Source organism: Leucopleurus acutus (assembly GCF_964270905.1).
Source record: "Leucopleurus acutus genome assembly, chromosome: 9".
NCBI classification, from domain to species: Eukaryota; Metazoa; Chordata; class Mammalia; order Artiodactyla; family Delphinidae; genus Leucopleurus; species Leucopleurus acutus.
Window position 1 is genome coordinate 86,262,738 of NC_139144.1, and position 21,192 is coordinate 86,283,929.

At 38.5% G+C, this 21,192-nt stretch overlaps 1 protein-coding gene across 5 annotated transcripts in view; it reads left to right on the forward strand.

The window, feature by feature from the left end:
* NRF1 (nuclear respiratory factor 1) overlaps positions 1 to 21,192 on the forward strand; it is a 136,077-nt gene that overhangs the window by 31,977 nt on the left and 82,908 nt on the right. For 4 of the 5 annotated variants that reach the window (XM_082846011.1, XM_082846007.1, XM_082846010.1 and 1 more), the window contains exon 2: positions 15,266 to 15,497. In XM_082846011.1, coding sequence (XP_082702137.1) covers positions 15,275 to 15,497 — 223 coding nt within the window. In that variant the 5' untranslated portion in view covers positions 15,266 to 15,274. Of the gene's footprint in view, positions 1 to 5,596; positions 5,778 to 15,265; positions 15,498 to 21,192 lie in introns of those variants that run through there. The other variant, XM_082846009.1, reaches the window with a different exon arrangement.

Below are 21,192 nucleotides of genomic sequence, written 5' to 3' on the forward strand. Positions count from 1 at the left end.
AAGTTCATCTGTACCCTTTTTTAAAATTCCACATATAAGCAATATCATATGATATTTGTCTTTGTCTGACTTACTTCACTCAGTATGACAATCTCTAGGTCCATCCATGTTGCTGCAAATGGCATTATTTCGTTCTTTTTTTTTATGGCTAATATTCCATTGTATATGTGTACCACATCTTCTTTATCTATTCCTCTGTTGATGAACATTTAGGTTGCTTCCATGTGTATTGTAAATAGTGCTGCAGTGAACATCGGGGTGCATGTATCTTTTCGAATTATGGTTTCTTCCTGATATATGCCCAGGAGTGGGATTGCTGGATTATATATATTTTTAGTTTTTTAAGGAGCCTCCGTACTGTTCTCCAATTTACATTCCCACCAACCACTGTAGGAGGGTTTCCTTTTCTCCACACCTTCTCCAGCATATATCGTTTGTAGGTTTTTTTTTATGGCCATTATGATCGGTGTAAGGTAATACCTTACTGTAATTTTGATTTGCATTTCTCTAACAGTTAGTGATATTGAGCATCTTTTCCTGTGCTTTTTAGCCATCTGTATGCCTTCTTAAATATTTGTTGATTGATTGGATTATCATCCCTCTCCTTTGAGCCCCATTCTCTCTGTAATTTTCTTCCTTAGCATTTATACATTGCATTGTAGAGTCTTTGTTGCTATTATCTTGTTGATTAAGAGCATGTTCTTCTCCTTCTAGCCAGTCAGTTGTTGCCAATCTGAAATGATAATAACAATTAGCATTTATTGGGGGTGGCGGGGCACTCTGCTGAGTCCTTTACTTAATTACTTCATTTCATTTAATCCTCACACTAACACTTTGAGGAAGGTATTAATACATTATCACCAGTTTATAAATAGGGTGACTGAGGCACATAGAGAGGTTGAGTATCACCGTACTAACAAATGACAGAACTGACTCTCCAGCCCAAGCTTTTAACACAGTACTGCTTACTGGTGTCCCCAGATCTTCTGATTTTTCAAGAGAAGTCGGAAGTCTGGAACTTTTACTCTTATTTCCCTATTTTAAAATGTTGGCAATTCATTCACATTGAAAAACCAAACAAAAAACACTGCAGACCAGTCAAAACAGGTATGAAGGGCTGCTTTGGTTTATATGGTTTTTCTCTGACTAGACCTGGAGCTGCTTATGGTCCAACCCTTAAGATCCTGGTACTCAAATGCTGGATGGATGCAGCAATCATTTCCTCTTCTGCATCACTTTCTTGCTCCACAATAAAATACAGTAAAATAATGCCTTATGTTTCTTCAGCATGTTGCAGTTACAAGGTGCTTTCATATACATTGTTTGACTTTTCTAAAAGCCTCAATTGATGTTGCCACCATCAAACTGTATGTATGTGTCCCTTAGCCCTCAGTTTCACAGTGGATCAGAAGTAAAATGCAGGAAGTAAACCAGGAAGTGATAAGTGTTAGGCTCACTGCTCAGCCTGCTTTTCAATATTAATCTGTATTGCTGTTGCCCCGCTGATCCCATTATGCACAGCTCCATGTGTGTGAAAACATGCTTTTAAACATTCAGTGTTATTTATTTTAAATTAGTGAGACATACGCTGTCCATAAATTGTGCACAATTTATAGAAAAAAACAGTCAATACTGGGGTTTGGGTTTTTATTTATTTATTTTTAAAATAAATTTATTTATTTATTTTTGGCTGTGTTGGGTCTTTGTTGCTGTGCACGAGCTTTCTCTAGTTGTGGCGAGCGGGGACTAGTCTTTGTTGCAGTGAGCGGGCTTCTCATTGCAGTGGCTTCTCTTGTTGCGGAGCACGGGGTCTAGGCGCCTGGGCTTCAGTAGTTGTGGCACGTGGGCTTCAGTAGTTGTGGCTCTTGGGCTCTAGAGTGCAGACTCAGTTGTGGCGCACGGGCTTAGTTGCTCCACAGCATGTGGGATCTTCCCGGACCAGGGCCCAAACCCGTGTCCCCTGCATTGGCAGGTGGCTTCTCAACCGATACGCCACCAGGGAAGCCGGGGTGTTGGTTTTTAGATCTTGACTCTTCTGCATATACTTATTTTTTATTGTTTCTAAATTTATGTAAATAATAATCTATACAAATAATAATTTATATAAATGGACTTTCATACCATTTAAAATTCATTTTAAAATAATTTTTATAAAATGGTATAATGATTACAAACATTAAAATGTGAGTGCAGTTCTCCATTTTAAAAAAAAAAAAAGTCAGTCCCTTGTCCTCCTTTTTTTAAAAAAAAAAAAAGTTTTGTTCCCTTTCCATCTATTGGAAGTGGGAGTGTGTAATTAGCTAGATAAACACATGTAATATGGGTGAAGAAAAACATGAAATAATTTGACTGCCCTGGTGCTCACAGAAGATAGTAGCTTCAAAAGACATTGTTTTTTGGCAACTTCACGAGTTGCATTTATTCCTGTGGCTGGGAAGCATGCTGTCAGGCCTTTCAGTCTGTAGGAACCATTCCTCAAAGCAGCTGTATCCTCTAAGGCAGTGATGGTGAGGGTTGAAGAGTGAAGGGAACGGAAGGCATGTTAGAGGGACTGGGATGGGTTACTGCAGGTGCAGTTTGAAAAATCACTGCAGTTCAGTATGCATGTTATTTTATAATACAAATTCACTGGCCCCTCAGTTAAACCCTTGGGTTGAAGATATACACATGATAGTGTGGGATAGAAGTTAACGTGCCCAAGCCAGTAATGGCTAGAGACCCACAAAGGGTGGGTCTCTGATGGAGCTGTTGGAGCACTTGATTAGAAGGCAGGGAATGTGGGTTCGAGTTTTGGTTTTGCCGCCAACTAGAGCTGTGACTTTGGGTAACTCACTTAGTCTTTCTGGGTCTCAAATTAATCTGTAAAATGAGAAAATCAGACTAGGTAGTCTCCAAGGTCTTAGGCATTTTAAGTTTGCCTCTGGTTAAAGGAAAACTCTGTGAGCAGCTGCATCTGACTGGTTATCAAGGTAAGAAGATATATATATAGTTAGGGGATCCAAAGTGAATAATTACAGGTTTTTCAGCCAATTTTATCAGGGTATTCTTTGTGCTTCCTAACAAATAGCAGAGGAGAGTTGATGATGAAAAAAACAATGTCTCCTGCCTTTTCTCTTTCCTTTCCATCCCTAGCCCTACAGTCCAGAGACCACCTTTAAAAACCATTTCACTGGGCTTCCCTGGTGGCGCAGTGGTTGAGAGTCCACCTGCCAATGGACGGGTTTGTGCCCCGGTCTGGGAGGATCCCACATGCTGCGGAGCAACTAGGCCCATGAGCCATGGCCGCTGAGCCTGCGCGTCCGGAGCCTGTGCTCCGCAAAGGGAGAGGCCACAACAGTGAGAGGCCCGCGTACCGCAAAAAAAAAAAAAAGAAAAAAGCCATTTCACTATTTCTGTTTTTAGCTTCTCTTGGAATTACTTCCATAAGGCTTAATAGTATGTGTAAACTTCTGTTTCTTGATTGATCAACTTTACACAATATCTGTGGACTTTTTTGATATGAAAAATAGGAATTTAAGTCACTTTTTCTACTCCCTCCTTTCTCCATCTCCCATTATTTGATATTTATATTCTTTTTGAAAGTTTTTAAATAATTATCTTTATAATTATAAATGATAAACTTTTATTTTTTGATCCACCAACTTTAAACTTTCTCAACTTGCCATTTTGTAGAATGGCATTATAAGTGCTCCTGCACTACCCTCTTTCTATATTCCAGCTTCTGGGAGCCATACTCTACTTTTACATCATTAAGGTTAATATTTTTATCTTGTCTTGCATCCCCCAAGTATTATGTGCTCACCTTTATGTTTAGATTACTGTTTTTACCACATTACCTTTCTGTGCCTGCTATAATAGCATGTCCAGAATCATAACTATACGATTACTCAAAGTTTGTTTTTTTTTAAAAATTAATTTTATTAACTTACTTATTTTTGGCTGCGTTGGGTCTTCGTTACTGCGCAGGGTTTTCTCTAGTTGCGAGCGGGGGCTACTCTTTGTTGTGGTACACGGGCTTCTCATTGCGGTGGCTTCTCTTGTTGTGGAGCACGGGCTCTAGGCGCACGGGCTCCAGAGCGCAGTCTTAGTAGTTGTGGCGCACGGGCTTAGTGGCTCCTTGGCATGTGGGATCTTCCCGCACCAGGGCTCAAACCCGTGTCCCCTGCAGTGGCAGGCGGATTCTTAACCACTGTGCCACCAGGGAAGACCTACTGAAAGTTTTATGTCTCTTAAAAGCTAAGGAAATAATTGGGTATGTACTTAAAGACTTAACTTAGTAAACCATTCATTTACTCATTTATTCAACAGATATTTACTGAATATCAAACTTGTCATCACAGTGGTATTTATAATAGTGAAATATTGGAAACAACCTAAATGATTTAACTTTAGGGAATTAGTAAAATACCTACTGTACATTTTTATAGGGAATGCTCTGTAAACATTAAAAACTGACGTAAAATGTTAATAACATGAAAATTTCTGTTCTATATTAAATTTTAAAATATTTCTACAACAGTATATACACAACAGCCTCACTTTTGTTTTAAAAAAAAGCATCTAAGAAACTCAGGGGGAAAATGCTAGAAGCATGTATACCAAATTGTTAATTTGGTAATGTAGCTATCTCAGGTGGTGGTGATTTCTGTTTCTTTTTTGGTTTTTTCTGACTTGTATTTTCTCATTTACCCAAAAAGAACATGTGTCACTTTTTTTTTTTTTTTACAAGTGGTAAAACACTATATATTTTTTATTATTATCGTTAGTTTTTGATAAAATGCTCAACTTCATTGAGAGACCTTTAGTATCACTTTCAGGTTATATTAGTTTTCCTCTAACATTTTTTTTTTTTTTTTAACATCTTTATTGGGGTATAATTGCTTTACAATGGTGTGTTAGTTTCTGCTTTATAACAAAGTGAATCAGTCATACATAAACATATGTTCCCATATGTCCATGTGTCACTTTTATGATAATACATTTTTTAAACTAAAGATAAAAAATTAGAATTGCCAGTCATAGTTTTTCTTGGAATACTGATGTTAAACTAATCTAGGAGTACCTGATAAGAATTCAGTAAATATTTGTGGAATGAATGAGAGAATGATTGAATTGCAGAGATTCCTAGATCCATAGTATTGACACTTATACATTCATAATATTATCCAGAAACAAGTCCTAGTTCAGTTATCTCAAAAGAAAAATCATGTATTGAAGAATCTAAGAAACAGCTTTAACTGAATGTTGGTTGTGTAAAGGCAAATCCAGCAGGATTGAGGCCCACCACAGAAGCAGCCAGGCAACAATGCTACATTTCACAGTAAGCAGGATCTGAATAAAAGTGTCCTTTGTGCTCATGAGCTTGAGGGGTGAGTCTTGGGGCAATTTATGTTATTTCTCCTTAATGGAAATTGAGGGAGCCTCTAATCCTGCTATCACATGACAGCTCCTTATTTTTTGGTAATTTGGGGAGCAGCTGTGGAGAAATGATTTTTCTGCAAAGAGAGCCAGCTGCATTCTTACCCATTTGCAAATGCCTAGGCATTACTAAACTTCCTATCCACCATGTTTCTGATCCAGGGATAGCTTCTGCAACTCACCTGCTTTTTGTTTATATTTGTAGCTGTTAATAATAAGCATCTGAATATTTGAGAATGCATTTTCTAATCATTTTTATCATTGTCATCAACATTCATTAGGTACCTTCTCCACTCAGGGCACTGTGACAGACACAGGGTTGTAAGCTGTAATGTGGAGACCACTTTTCTCTTTGGCAGGTGGGTCAGCATCAGTGTTCTTAGAATCACTTTATTTTTAGAAGGTTAAATTACAGTGTAAAGAAAGATTCTGGTGTAAAGGCAGCTGAGAGCTGTTCCTTTGGTCCCCAGACTCCTCCTGAGTCTGGGTGTTCATTCATGTCCTCTTGCTGTGCCATGTGCTTTCACAAGCTGTTGCCTCAGCCTGCAGTCTCCTTTCATTGTGGCACCTGACGAACTCCTGGCTAAAGACTCTGTCCTCCTTTTCTTTTTTTTTTTTTTTTCTCAATTTATTTATTTTTGGCTGCATTGGGTCTTCATTGCTGCGTGCGGGCTTTCTCTAGTTGCGGTGAGCGGGGGCTACTCTTCGTTTTTTGTGCGCGGGCTTCTCATTGAGGTGGCTTCTCTTGTTGCAGAGCACGGGCTCTAGGCACGCGGGCTTCAGTAGTTGTGGCTCGCGGGGTCTAGAGCGCAGGCGCAGTAGTTGTGGTGCACAGGTTTAGTTGCTCCGCGGCATGTGGGATCTTCCTGGACCAGGGCTCGAACCCATGTCCCCTGCGCCGGCAGGCAAGTTCGCAACTACTGTGCCACCAGGGAAGCCCCTGTCCTCCTTTTCATGGTACCTACTCGATGTCCTTGTAGTCCTCTCTTCCCAGTGCTCCTTTAGCCCTTGGTGATATTATCACTCGAATATGATTTTTTTATTTTTTAAGGAAAAGGCTTTTTTATTTTATTTTTTAAAATTTATTGGCCATGCCGCATGGCATGTGGGATCTTAGTTCCCCGACCAGGGATTGAACTCTCGCCCCCAGCATTGGAAGCGCACAGTCTTAACCACTGGACTGCCAGGGAAGTCCTGGAAAAGGCTTTTTTAAAGGCAAAAGCCTTCTAAGTTAACTTTATCAATTTGTACTTTTTTTTTTTTTAAGCTCTTTTAACCCAGGATCTTTAAGAAATACAGTCAGGGAATTGGGTAGGCAGGGTTTCTATAATGAGTAAAAGAAAGCTTTACTTTTGATTGTGAACACCTGCAGGGTGAGGGAGAAACACGGACAGTCTTTTCTCCTATCTTTGCAGTGTTGAATTTTCACCAAGGGATGGATTTGCTTGAAATATTGTATGAACCTACTGTATTAGAAATTTCTTTAACAACAATTAGAAGCAAGTAATTTCAAAACTTACAACTAGAATGTAGAAGAACTGCACTGTTCATTGTGATAGTCACAGCCACATGTGGCTATTTATATTAAAATTATTTAAACCTAAGTAAAATTTTAAAATGTAGTTCCTTAGTCGCAGTTGTCACATTTCATGTCAGTAGCCACATTGGTTGGTGGCTGCTGTTTGGCACAGTGCAAATTTAGAACATTTCCATCATCACAGAAATTTCTATTGAACAGTGCTGATCTAGAGCCTATAGGAGAGTTGATGTATTTTGAAGTATTTGGTGAAGTAGATTCACCTATTTTCTGTGGAAGGATGTTTATTCCAGTTGAAGAATTTTAAGCAGCTTGAAATTCCCTGTGCTTTCTTTACATTTTTCTTTGGTTGTGGCACCCTCTAGTGTTTCAGCTTTGGTATAGCTATATCATCATGAAATAACCTATTTGTGATTTGAGTCCAAGAACGTTGAAATATTTTGGAAAATTTTGTGTGTATATGCATTTTTCTAGGGAGGAGTTCTGTAGCTTTCACACATCCTCAAAAGGGTCTGTACTTCAGAAAGTAACTATGTTCTGATACAGGTCCTTGTATGGTCAAAACTCCTAGTTTGTGATTTATAAGCATTTTTTCTCCCAATGTATAAATTTTTTTCTCCCAATTTATAAGCATTTTTTTCTCTCATGTAACTTTCCCTTTGACATTTCTATGCTTTATCTGTCTTTATGTGGAATAGTACTACTACTAGTAATAGGTTACACTTATCTAGCACTTACTATATACATGTCCTGTTTTAATCCCTTTTATGTGGTGAAACGAAAGCATAGGAGTCAAGTGGGACTTGTCTAAGGTGGTAGTGAGTGGCAGAGCAAGGATTCGAATCCAGTACTATGGCTCCAGAGTTTGCACTCTTAACCACCCTGCTATGGAAGTGAGGATAAGCCTTTAAGCAGGAATGAGGTGGGTTGGAGAGGACACTTTGCATACTCTTGGCATGCTCTTGTACTAGATTCTTTGGGCCTAGTTGTATAATAAGAAAACAAAACTCTAAATCTCTGCAAGCCACACTGGAAATTATAGTTAGTACCTACTATTGATTTTCAGCAGATATGCATAGATCTCTCCATATAGTCTGCCAAGAACTTAGAGTGGTAGATGAAGGTCAAAGCTGCCATTGCTACCACAATTTTCTTTGGTTTGTCCAAATACCAGACCCAGTATATTCATTGAATAATATGAAAAATCTTTTTGTGATTGTTTGTCACTATTATTTCCATAAAAAAGCACTTATTTTATTACTGTGATGTTGATTTTATGGTTTGCTGGAATGTTAGACTTATTAAGTATCTTATTTAAAGAGCAGGTAAGACAGACTCATAAACAGATCAAAGTTTGTGTTTGTATATCTCCTACTTCTTTTTCTGTCTGTACCCCCTTCTCACTTCTGTGTCCCATTTCTCTCTTCCTGAGGCATTTTATACTCTCTAACTTAGCCTCTTTTTAATGATTAATCAAACTCAAGATTTTGTATTCAACTTCCATTGGCATATGGAAACAAACCCTAGTGGTAGCCTTATAAAAATGTCCTTAGAATCACTTTACTGATAGTATAAAAATGTCAATACATTTTATTGTATTGACTTATATAAATCAATGTAAAGTTTTGCTGCTTACCAGCACTCTATGAGTAATTTCAAGAAAGGTACATATTTTCTTCCCTTTGTTATCAGTCAGTAAACCATGTGAGGTACTTCAGAGAATGTAATTGGTTACACAGGTGTTGGAAGACTAAAAGAGCAAAAGTAATCCAGATTTTAATAACCACCCCTTGGGCTGGGGGAATGGAATAGAAGAACCTAGGAGTTCGGAGGGGCCCCCACACAGCAGGTAATCTCACCTCCACGTAGATGCCAGGCAGCTGGTACTCAACCAGCAGGGGAGAAGAGACACAGCTGGAGTCGGCACATGAGGCTGTCCTCTCTTGTTGGAGCAACTTTAATAAGAATGAAAACATCAAGAAAATCTCTTCTCCCCGCCTCTTCCCATCTTAACCTGTTGCCTCCCCTTGGTAAAACCTAACGTGAAGCTGGTAGACAAGTCTGGTAAATAAGGTTGGCTGACCCAACCCAGAGATGGCTATAGAGCAGTTCAGAACAAGTATAGAATAGAGGGCTTGGAAGCTGAGAGATGAGATGAATGGCCAGCACAACCTTATGGGAGAATTGTGGAAACTGTAATTGCCTGGGTCTAGCTTTACTAAGTATAATGTGCAGCCAGTTACCCGCAAGCATTTATTAAGGAACAAATTATGATGGCTGCTGTTCATAGAGACTTTATGTACCCAGGCCCTGCCTTCAGTGAACTTAGACTATTGTTTTCACAAAACCATTCACTCACACTCAAGTCATTATGAAGTTGTGTGGTAAAGCTTGTTTTTCTCACATATTGTATAAAAGCATTATTATTAACTGGGTTTCTTGGGTTGTTATTAATATTAATGAACATTTATAAATTTTATCAACATTGGAATGAAAAATATTATGTGATTGCAGTCATAAATTAGTTTTAGATGCTCCAAATTAGGAAGTTAGCCTCACTCAAGGCAAGACTATTTCTAAACTTTCTTGTGCAGTTTTTGTTTGTTTTTTATTTTTGGCTGCATTGGGTCTTCATTGCTGCGCGCGGGCTTTCTGTAGTTGCGGCGAGCAGGGACTACTCTTAGTTGCGGTGTGCGGGCTTCTCATTGCAGTGGCTTCTCTTGTTGCGGAGCACGGGCTCTAGGCACCCAGGCTTCAGTAGTTGTGGCTCGTGGGCTCCAGAGCGCAGGTTCAGCAGCTGTGGCTCACGGGCTCAGTTGCTCCACGGCATGTGGGATCTTCCGAGACCAGGGCTCGAACCTGTGTCCCCTGCATTGGCAGGCGGATTCCTAACCACTGCGCCACAGGGAAGCCCCTGTGCAGTTGTTTTAAAGTTTTTCCTGCTCTGGTGAAATTTTGACCTATTACCCGTTGTCTGCCCGAGAATCAAATATTTCTTTGGCTTTAGGCTTTTTTGGGAAAGGCTGTTGTGTTGAGTAAAATTTCTATCCTAGTTATGAAATTTAGATTCTGGACATGTCTAGGAATTAAGTTGAGCCTCTTGGTTTTCCTGTCCCTCGTTTTGGCTGTAGACACTGTCTTGCTCTGAGACTTTCCCCTAGGCGGTTCTTGCAGCTTTTCTTTTGATATGGTAATGTTATTGATGAGACTAAGGCTTTCTCTTACTTTTAGTTATACCTTGATTGAGTATCCTGAACTGCTCTTCCAACTTTGATTTTTAAAATACTCTACACTTAATCTCATTATGTGTGGATTAGACTAAATTTAGCGCCCTTAGATATTTTATCCAAATTCCAGTAGCTCCTTAGATATTGTAGACTATAGCTGCCAGTGTGCTCCTGACCAGAAAATCTGTTTTTCTGAGTTCTCTTCCATTATCTTTAGTCCCACGCCTGCTGGTCGATAATGGCAAAAGTAGGAACTCCTCTGTACAAAACTGCCCCTCCTCCGATCCCTTATAGATCATATATTAAAGAAGAACCTTTAGATGAAGTATTTGTTGCATCCCAGGTGATGATCCAGGCTAAGAAACAGGTTTTAGTAAAATTGCTACCATGTTGTTATTGTTTGGGGGAATGATTTTTTTTAAATGGAGTGTTGACTAATCTGCTGAACATCACTGGTTCCAGATAATAGACAGATATGCCTTTTTATTTGGATGTGATGTTTAGAATCACAGTTCATTACATGTTGCCCAGGCATTCATGTTGCTTTTCATATCTGTTCAGAGGAATCATTGTCGGGTCCATTCTCCATTTTGTGCACTCTCATAAAATTATGTTAGGGGCATTGGTTCCCTATAATTTCCTTATTTTAATGTTTTAGAGAGTGGTATTTGAGCCGTTGGAATTAATAGAATAAAGAAAGGCTTTTTAGATGCCTGACTCAAAATCTTTTGCACACAATTAAGAAAACCATATCCTCAGAGATGGATGTCTAATTTAAAGATGAGGCAATTGAGGCTCAGTCCTTCAAAAGTGGCCGTACCATTTTGCATTCTCACCAGCAATGAATGAGAATTCTGTTCCTCCACATCCTCATCAGCATTTGCTGGTGTTGGTGTTTTGGATTTTAGTTATTCTTGATGGGTGCAAAGTGTTATCTCATTGTTTTAATTTGCAATTATCTAATGACATATGATGCTGAACATCTTTTCACATACTTTTCATAGGTGTATCTTCTTTGGTGAGCTGTCTTATTCAGGTCTTTTGCCATTTTTTAATTGGGTTGTTTGTTTTCAATATTGTTCGGTTTTAAGAGTTGTATTTTGGAACATAGTCTTTTATCAGATGTGTCTTTTACAAATATTTTCTCCGAGCCTGTGACTTGTCTTCTCATTATTTTTATAGTGTCTTTTGTAGAGCAGAAGAAGTTTTTAATTTTAATGAAGTCTAGCTTTTCAGTTCTTTCTTTCATGGATCGTGCCTTTGGTGTCATATCTAAAATGTCATCACCATACCCAAGTCATCTAGGTTTTATCCTGTGTCATCTTCTTGGAGTTTTATAGTTTTGCGTTTCACACTTAGGTCTATGATCCATTTTGAGTTACTTTTTGTGAAAGGTGTTAAGTCTGTGTTTAGATTCATTTTTTTGGCAGGTGGATGTCCAGTATTCCAGCACCATTTGTTGAAGACACTATCTTTGCTCCATTGTATTTGCCTTTGCTCCTTTGTCAAAGATCAGTTGACTGTATTTATGGGGATCTATTTCTGGGCTCTCTATTCTGTTTCATTGATCTGTTTGTCTATTCTTTTACCAATACCACACTGCCTTGATTACTGTAGCTTTATAGTGAGTCTTGAAGTCAAGGAGTGTCAGTCTCCCAGCTTTATTCCTCTCCTTCAGTATTTTATTAGGTACTTCCCTGGTGGCACAGTGCTTGGGAATCCGCCTGCCAATGCAGGGGACACGGGTTCGATCCCTGGTCTGGGAAGATTCCACATGCTGCCTGTGCCACAACTCCTGAGTCTGTGCTCTGGAGCCCGTGAGCCCCAACTACTGAAGGCCATGTACTTAGAGCCCGTGCTTTGCAACGAGAAGCCACTGCAATGAGAAGCCCACACACGGCAAGGAAGAGTAGCCCCCGCTCACTGCAACTAGAGAAAGCCCACGTGCAGCAACAAAGACCCAACGCAGCCAAAAATAAATAAATAAAATATTGTATTAGCTATTCGGGGTCTTTTGCTTCACCATATAAACTTTAGAACTAATTTGTCAATATCCATAAAATAACTTTCTGGGATTTTGATTGGGATTGCATTGAATCCATAGATCGTTAGGAAGAACTGACATCTTGACATTATTGAGTCTTCCTATCCATGAACTGGAATATCTGTCTATTTTAGTTCTTTGATTTCTTTCATCAACGTTTTATAGTTTTCCTCATGATTTTGTACGTTATGTGAGATTTATACCTACGTGTTTCATATTTTTGGTTGATAATGTAAATGGTAAATTCTATTGTTCATTGCTGGTATATAGGAAAGCAGTTGGCTTTTGTATATAAACTTTGTATCCTACAACATTGCTATAATTACTCGTTCCAGGTTTTTTTTTTAATTGTTATTGATTCTTTTGGATTTCCTGCATAAACAATCATGCCATCTGTGAACAAAGACAGTTTTATTTCTTTTTCTTGTCTTACTACATTGGCTAGGAATCCCAGTACAATGTCAAAAAGGAGTGATGAGAGGGGACATCCTTATCTTGTTTCTCATCTTAGCGGGAAAGTTTCTAGTTTCTCACCATTAAGTATGATGCTAGCTGTAGATTTTTTGTAGATTTTTTTCTTATCAATTTGAGGAAGATCCCCTCTCTTCCTAGTTTCCATTTCTTCCTTTTTAAGGCTGAGTAACATTCCATTGTATGTATGTCCACGTTTTGCTTACTAATTCATCTGTTAGTGAATAGCTGGATTGCTTCCACCTTTTAGCTATTGTGAAAATGCTGCTATGAACATTGGTGTACAAATAGCCCTTTGAGACCCTACTTTCAGTTCTCCCAGCATAGCATCCAGAAGTGGAATTGCTGAATCATATGGTAATTCTTCTTAAAGTTTTTTGAGGACCAGTATGCATAGTTTGATATAAAAGGATGTTCACTTCACTGCTGTTCACAATACCAAAAATTTGAAAGCTGCCTTCCTATATATCAGTAGGTGATTGGTTGCATAATTATTGCACATCGATACAGTGAAGTGTTCTTTGGCTATTTAGAAAGGTCTGGTAGATTTGTATGTTTTGACATGTCAAAATGTCCAGATAGGGCTTCCCTGGTGGTGCAGTGGTTGAGAGTCTGCCTGCTGATGCACGGGACACGGGTTCGTGCCCCGGTCTGGGAAGATCCCACATGCCGCGGAGCGGCTAGGCCTGTGAGCCACGGCTGCTGAGCCTGCGCGTCCGGAGCCTGTGCTCAGCAGCAATGGGAGAGGCCACAACAGTGAGAGGCCCGCGTACCGCAAAAAAAAAAAAAAAAAAGTCCAGATATATTGTCAAAGAATAATATATGTATTGCGAACCTCTTTTTATTTTAAATCATATGTATGTACGTATGCTTCAAAAAAATTTTTAAGGTTAATGTACTTCTCTGTAGGTTAGGGAGGAAGAAGAGGGGACAGATCATAAGTACACTAGGAGAGCAAACCTTTATCTTACTACTGCATCATTTCAGGGTTTATAAGAAACACAGTTTTATAAGCAGAAAAACCAATTTGAATAATCACATTTTGGGGACAAAATGTTTAACTCCCATTTGTGTTTGAAATATAAAGAAAATGTTAAGTATTTTACTTACTGTTTTTTGGGGGGTTTTTTTGGTTTTTTTCTTTTGCGGTACGCGGGCCTCTCACTGTTGTGGCCTCTCCCGTTGCGGAGCACAGGCTCCGGACGCGCAGGCTCAGCGGCCATGGCTCACGGGCCCAGCCGCTCCGCGGCATGTGGGATCTTCCCGGACCGGGGCACAAACCCATGTCCCCTGCATCGGCAGGCAGACTCCTAACCACTGCGCCACCAGGGAAGCCCTTACTTACTGTTTTTATGTCCACAATGTCATATGCTAGTCACCAGGATCTTTTAAATATCTTTTTTATCATTATATATAATATCAAGGATATTTATTGTTTTGTGACTTGAGGTATAAAATTAGCACAATGAATTTCCATCTGGTTGAGACAGACTGTCACTTGATTTAAGCAAATACACAAAAACCCACATTTCCGAAATAATGCCGTTCCTGAGTAAGAAGGGGAACTTGCATTTGATTCCCAGTCCAACTGCATAGTAGAATAAATCCTGCACCAGCAGCAACACTTGTAAATTTGTGAAAATGAATTTTATCTTTCCTTAAAAAAATAAAATTTTTAATCCATCACACTTTCTTCCCTCACCCTTTAGTTTTTTGTTTTGTTTTGTTTTGTTTTTGCGGTACGCGGGCCTCTCACTGTTGTGGCCTCTCCCGTTGCGGAGCACAGGCTCCGGACACGCAGGCTCAGCGGCCATGGCTCACGGGCCCAGCCTCTCCGCGGCATGTGGGATATTTCCGGCCCGGGGCACGAAGCCGTGTCCCCTGCATCGGCAGGTGGACTCTCAACTACTGCGCCACCAGGGAAGCCCAGCCTTTAGTTTTTGATAAATGATAAAAATGAGCCAGTTATCAGAGGAGAAATAGTTCTTACTTCAAAAGATAAACCAACACAAAAAATAAGTTGCTGGTTCCTAATAGGAAAAATACATTTTAATAATTGTGCGACGAGAAGCTGCTTACGTACACATTGCAGATCAAATATTTGGAGTTAAGATGTCAGTCACATAGGTGGGTGATTGTAACTTTATTGCCATTAAAAGATTTCAAATTGCATTCGTGCTTCTGTGTACACATAATGAAAAATGGGCAAAATAATGAAGATTGATAATTCCCTGCGTCTGCTGTCTAATTCTGCTGTCTGCTCTTCTACGATGCCGCGTCTCTAATTGTACACAGTTAGTGATAGCTAGGAGTATAAAGTTGTCGCCCATCAATAAAAATCACACAGTTGGTTAAAAAAAAACTATCAAAATAGTTTCACACAAGGAAAATATTCTGTTTTTATGTCATTGGAATGATGCTCCCCATTTCCTACGACTTGGTGTGGTGAGGTATGTAGTAAAATCAAAGGCTTGTCAGAGCTCCTCTGCTCTTGAGGAAAATATCTCTTATTTTAAGCATTGGAATATATTACACACTGAATCCTGTTCTTTGCCTTTTTTCTGACAGTAGATCTTCATGGAGGAACACGGAGTGACCCAAACTGAACACATGGCTACCATAGAAGCCCATGCAGTGGCCCAGCAAGTTCAGCAGGTCCATGTGGCTACCTACACTGAACACAGTATGTTGAGTGCTGATGAAGACTCACCTTCTTCTCCTGAAGACACCTCGTATGATGATTCAGACATACTCAACTCCACAGCGGCTGATGAGGTAACAGCCCATCTGGCTGCTGCAGGTAATGTTTGTATTGGAAGCTCTTTATTTTTGGCTTAACTCTGATACTGTGCTTATCTGAAAGAACCTAGGATACAGGCACTCACATTTATTGTCATCATATCTTCATGATTTCTTTTTAAGCCTTAAATTTATAACTTGTACGTGTATTACACTGAGACTTAAGTTGCAGACTCACGTACTATTAGTGATAAAAACTTTGGTTTTGTTTTTTCCTCCATTCCAGCACTCTTTACTTTTTTAAAAAAATTCATTCATTTATTAATTAATTTTTTTTTATGGCTGCATTGGGTCTTCATTGCTGCACGCGAGCTTTCTCTGGTTGCCATGAGCGGGGCTATTCTTCGTTGTGGTGCATGGGTTTCTTATTGCAGTGGCTTCTCTTTGTTGCAGAGCACAGGCTCTAGGTGCGTGGGCTTCAGTAGTTGTGGCATGCGGGTTCAGTAGTTGTGGCTCACAGGCTAGAGCGCAGGCTCAGTAGTTGTGGCGCACGGGCTTAGTGGCTCTGCAGCATGTGGGATCTTCCCAGACCAGGCCTCGAACCTGTGTCCCCTGCATTGGCAGGCAGGTTCTTAACCACTGTGCCACCAGGGAAGTCCCCACTCTTCACTTTTAACTCAAGCATTTAGTCCATTTACATTAAATGTAATCACTGATATATTTGGGTTTAAATTTATCATGTTTACTATATGCTTTCCCTTTGTCTCACTTGTTCTGTTTACTTTTCCTTCAATTTTCTTTTGGAGTGATTGAAAAGTTTTTGTTTCATTTTTTTCTTGTTTGGAAGTTATGCATACTTTTGCTATTAGTGGTACACCTAGAAATATACACCCTTCACTTATTTCAGAGTCTTATGTAAATGGTACTTTTGTTCTTTTTAGGGATAATGCAAGTTTCTTAGAACACTTGAATTTCATTCCCCTGCTTCTGACCTATATGCTGTTGTTGTTCTGTGTGTTAATTCTTTGTATATTTTAAGCCCTATACGACATTATTTTTGTTTTATACATAGTCAGTGTTAATTTTCCCCCTTATATCCCACTTGCCTTCTGAGAATTTTTCTTCTGCCTAAAGATACCATTTTATTTCCTTCAGCGTGGTTCTGCTAGTAGTAAAGTCTCTTAGTTTTTGCTTACCTGAGAATGTCTTTATTTAACCTTCAGTCTTGAAGGATGGTCTCCCTAGGTGTGGAATTCTAGGTTGGCAGTTATTTTCTCTCCTCATATTGAAGATGCTATTCCACTGTCTCTGGTTTCCATTCTTGCTTTTGAGCATTCAGCTTTTTCATTCTAACAGCTGTTCCTTGGAAGGTTATCTCCCACACAGACCCCTCCTCCACTGCTTTTAAGATTTTCTCTGTCTTTAGTTTTTGTGATATAGCTGGCTCTGGATTTCTTCTCATTTATTCTGTTTACAGTTCCTTTAAACATCTTGAATCTTTGGATTGATGTCTTTCATCAATCCTGGAAAATCTTAGCCATACATTTTGCTTCAGTTTTGCGTCCCCTCCATTCCATCTCTTTTCCTTCTTTGACTCCAATTAAATATATTAGTCTTCATATTGAAGCCTTTATGTCTCTTTCCTTCTGTTCTGTATTACTACCCTTTTGTCTCTTCATGCTTCATTCTATGTAGTTTCTGCAGACGGTCTTCCAGTTTATTAATTTTTTTCTTCAGCTATGTCTAAGGTGATTTTAAGTCTGTCCATTGAGTTATTAGTTTTGGTAATGGTTTTGTTTTCTAGTTTTAGAATTTCTAGAGTTTTTTTTCTCCCTCCCAAATTTGCAGTATTACAGTTTTCAGTTATTATAGAAAAAATATTTTTTTTTGTTAATATCTATGAGAAAAGTAAGAGTTATGATTTTACAGGCCATTTAGTCATTTTACTTTCTGAAGTGCCTATGGGTCTGTTCCTGTGATATGTTACTAGTGCTGTTTCTTGTTCATGTTGGTTTTTCTCTTCACATATTGGTTATATTTGGATGAATGCTGGATGTGTGTGTGTTTGGAAAACCATTTTCAGAAATAATTTGGGAACTAGAATAATATTATCCACCTCTAGAGAGGATTTTTGTTTGCTTCTACCAAATGCCTGAGGGCACTAGCAATCCTGGATCATCTTAATCCAATTTAAGGTTTTGAGGTTTTCTTTTTCTTTTTTTTTTTTTTTTGTGGTACACAGGCCTCTCACTGTTGTGGCCTCTCCTGTTGTGGAGCACAGGCTCTGGACGTGCAGGCTCAGCGGCCATGGCTCACGGGCCCAGCCGCTCTGCGGCACGTGGGATCTTCCCAGCCGGGGGCACGAACCTGTGTCCCCAGCATCGGCAGGCAGACTCTCAACCACTGTGCCACCAGGGAAGCCCAGGTTTTGAGGTTTTCTTCTGGGCCTCTAAATGACTTAAAGCTGAGTGATACTTTGTGTCATTCTCTTTGCTATTTACATTGTATATTTAGCACTGTGTGGAAGACTACATGTAGACCATGCTTGGATGGGTCTAATATTGTATAAGGAACACTGATGTTAGAAGATATTTAGGAAAAGCTGGACAGGAAATCAATGATCAGAAATGGCCAAAATACTACATTTTTTTTTAGTTTATGCTGTATTTAAGGTGAAGAAGAGAGCTGCAATGAAAATAAACTTATTCCTATCAGGTGTTATCTACTGTGTATTTCTGGAATGGTGAATTTAAAAATAAGGCTTAGTGACAAAACACACATAAAATGTTTGTGAAATATTTGTTTTGAAATTTTTATACTTCCCAGAAGAGGGCATCCTAACACAATAAATCCAGTTCAACTTCTTTCCTAGGATGGAAGATGCTTTTGAGGCACAGTTTTGCGACATAACTGTACTGCACTGTCATAGTTTTTTTTTTTTTTTTTTTTTTGCGGTACGCGGGCCTCTCACTGTTGTGGCCTCTCCCGCTGCAGAGCACAGGCTCCGGACACGCAGGCTCAGCGGCCATGGCTCACGGGCCCAGCCGCTCCGCAGCATGTGGGATCTTCCCGGACCGGGACACGAACCCGTGTCCCCTGCATCGGCAGGCAGACTTCTCAACCACTGCACCACCAGGGAAGCCCCTGTCATAGTTTTAAGATTAGCAAAGAACTTTAACCCTTTCATGTGGCAGATGTGGAAACTGAGGCCCAACTGGTAGAAATGATTTACCACTGAATCATTCAACAGTTATTGAGGAATTATCAATATTATATGCCTTATAGTATTATATATAGTACTGTGAACAAAGACTGGCAAGAGCTTGCTCCTAAAGGAGCTTACAGACCAGTGGTGGAGAGAAGGGTACAAATAATAAAGTAAAATAATTTCATAAAGCACTGATGGCTCTGAAGAATATAATGAAGTATAAGGTAAACGGAGCAGGAGGGGTAGCTGGTTACTGCTTTTTCTAATCCTATTTCCTTCTCTCTCTCTACTGAAGTAACCACTATTCTGAATTTGGTCTTTATCATTCTCTTACATGTCTTTCATATTTTTTTGTATGTGTTTTATCAGTAAACAATATTTAACATTGTTTTTGCATGTGTTAAATTCAATATAAATGGTATCACTCTGATATTTTTTGTCTAACAGTGTGTACTTCATTCAGTATTATTTTTCTGAGATTCATTTATGTTGATAATGTGGCTAGATGTTTTCATTTTGACTGTTATTTAGTATTCCATTCATTATCTAAGTATGTTGTATATTGGGAGAACACTTAGGTTGTTTATAATTTTTTGGTATTTACAATTGCTGCAAATGAAAATTATTTTATATGTTTTCTTGTACACATTGAGAGATCTCTTGGCTTTGGTTTTCAAAGTTCTTTTGACAGTGTCCCACAGTAATACATTGTGATCTAGAATAAACAGATGCACATATAACTAAAATAATAATTTCTCATGAAGCAATACTTAACTCCTCCTGCAAGTGACACACTCTCATGTGTTGTAATCTCTTTACTTTATTCCATTTTATTAAAAAAACAGAAACAAAAACTACTCATGAGCCACCAACAGGTGGAAATCCGCAGTTTAAAAAGCACTGCTTAAAAAAACAAAACAAAACAAAAACACTGCTTGAGGGTATAACCAGGAGGGGAATTGGAGGGCAAAGATAGGCACATTTTCAACTTTACTAGATATCTCAAGTGTCTTTCCAAATAGTTTTATTCATTTGCATTCCCACAAGCAGTGTACTAGAGTGCCTGTTGCTTCTCATCCTCACCACATTTGATATTGTCAATTGTTTTTCATTTTTGCCAGTCCGATGGGTATGAAACAGTGTCTCAGTGTTGGTTTAATTTGCTTGTCTGAGCAAGAGGTTCCAGCCAGTGAGGGAAGACAAGATAGAGCATCATGTCAGAACTTTATTGACTATTAACTTTTCTTATTTTGCATATTTCCTTTGTCCATTTTCCAAATGTATTGTCTTTTTTTTTTAAAGAGTTATTGATATTTTTTAATACTAGTGTTTTCTTGGTAATATGTATTGCAATTATCTCCTAGTTTGTTGCCCACTCCCTCCCCAATTTTTTGTTACTTCTTTTTGTCCATAAAGGTTTTGATTTATATTATTGTGAAATTATTAGTGTTTTACCTTACAGTTTATGCTTTTGGAGTCTTGTTTAAGCAGTTCTTCTTAACCCTGAGTTTATAAATACTTTCCAGTTAGTTTATTGTAGAAGTTATAAAGTTTATTTTTGTTGTTTTATTGATGTTTTTGTTTTACATTTAGCCCTTTAATCCACCTGGAATTTATTTTCATGTATAGTATGATGTATGAATCTACTTTCATTATTTTTCCATGCAGACAGTCAGTTACTCCGGCACCATACTTTTAATTATCCATCCTTTTCCCACCTCTGTCTTCTGACACAGAAGGGTGTTTGTGAACTCTCGAGTCAGTTGTGTTGGTTTATTTGTCTATCTTTCAGTCAGTTCCACTCTGTCTTAAAGACTGTAGCCTTATAGTAACTACTGATACTTGGTAGGATGAGTGCCTCTGCCTCCTTTTTAAAATCTTCAGAAATTGTTTTGGCTATTCTTAGGCCTTTGCACTTCCATTTAAAATTTAGAATAACTTTATCAAGTTCCACACAAAAAAATGAGGATTTTTATTTAAACTGCATTAATTAATTAATTTAGTTAAGCAGCTTTATTCATAATACCTAAAACTAGAAATAGCCAAAGTGACCATCAGTAGAATAATGGATAAACTGTGGTTTATTCATACTCTGGAGTATTACTCAGCAATAAAAAGGAACAATCTACTGATACATATAACGACATGGACAAATCTTAAAAAAATTATTCTAATTGAAAGAAATCTTACACAAAAGGGTAGATACTGTATGATTCCATTAATTTGAAGCTCTAGAATAGGCAAAACTAATGTAGGGTGAAAAAACAGTAATTGTGTTCTTATGGTGGGAGGTACCGTGGGAACTGATTGGGAAGGGACATGAGAGAAATTTTGTAGTGATGATACTATTATATATCTTAGTAGGGGATTGGGTTTCATAGTTGTATGCATTTTTGAAAATTTATTGAATGATTTGTACATTTTGTAATATGTAAATTTTACCTCAAAAGAAAAAAATTGTGAATAAATATTAAACTCTAGCTAATGATATTCCTACTGAAGTATTTAGGGGGATCATACTGCAGTTTACTTTGAAATGCATTAAAAA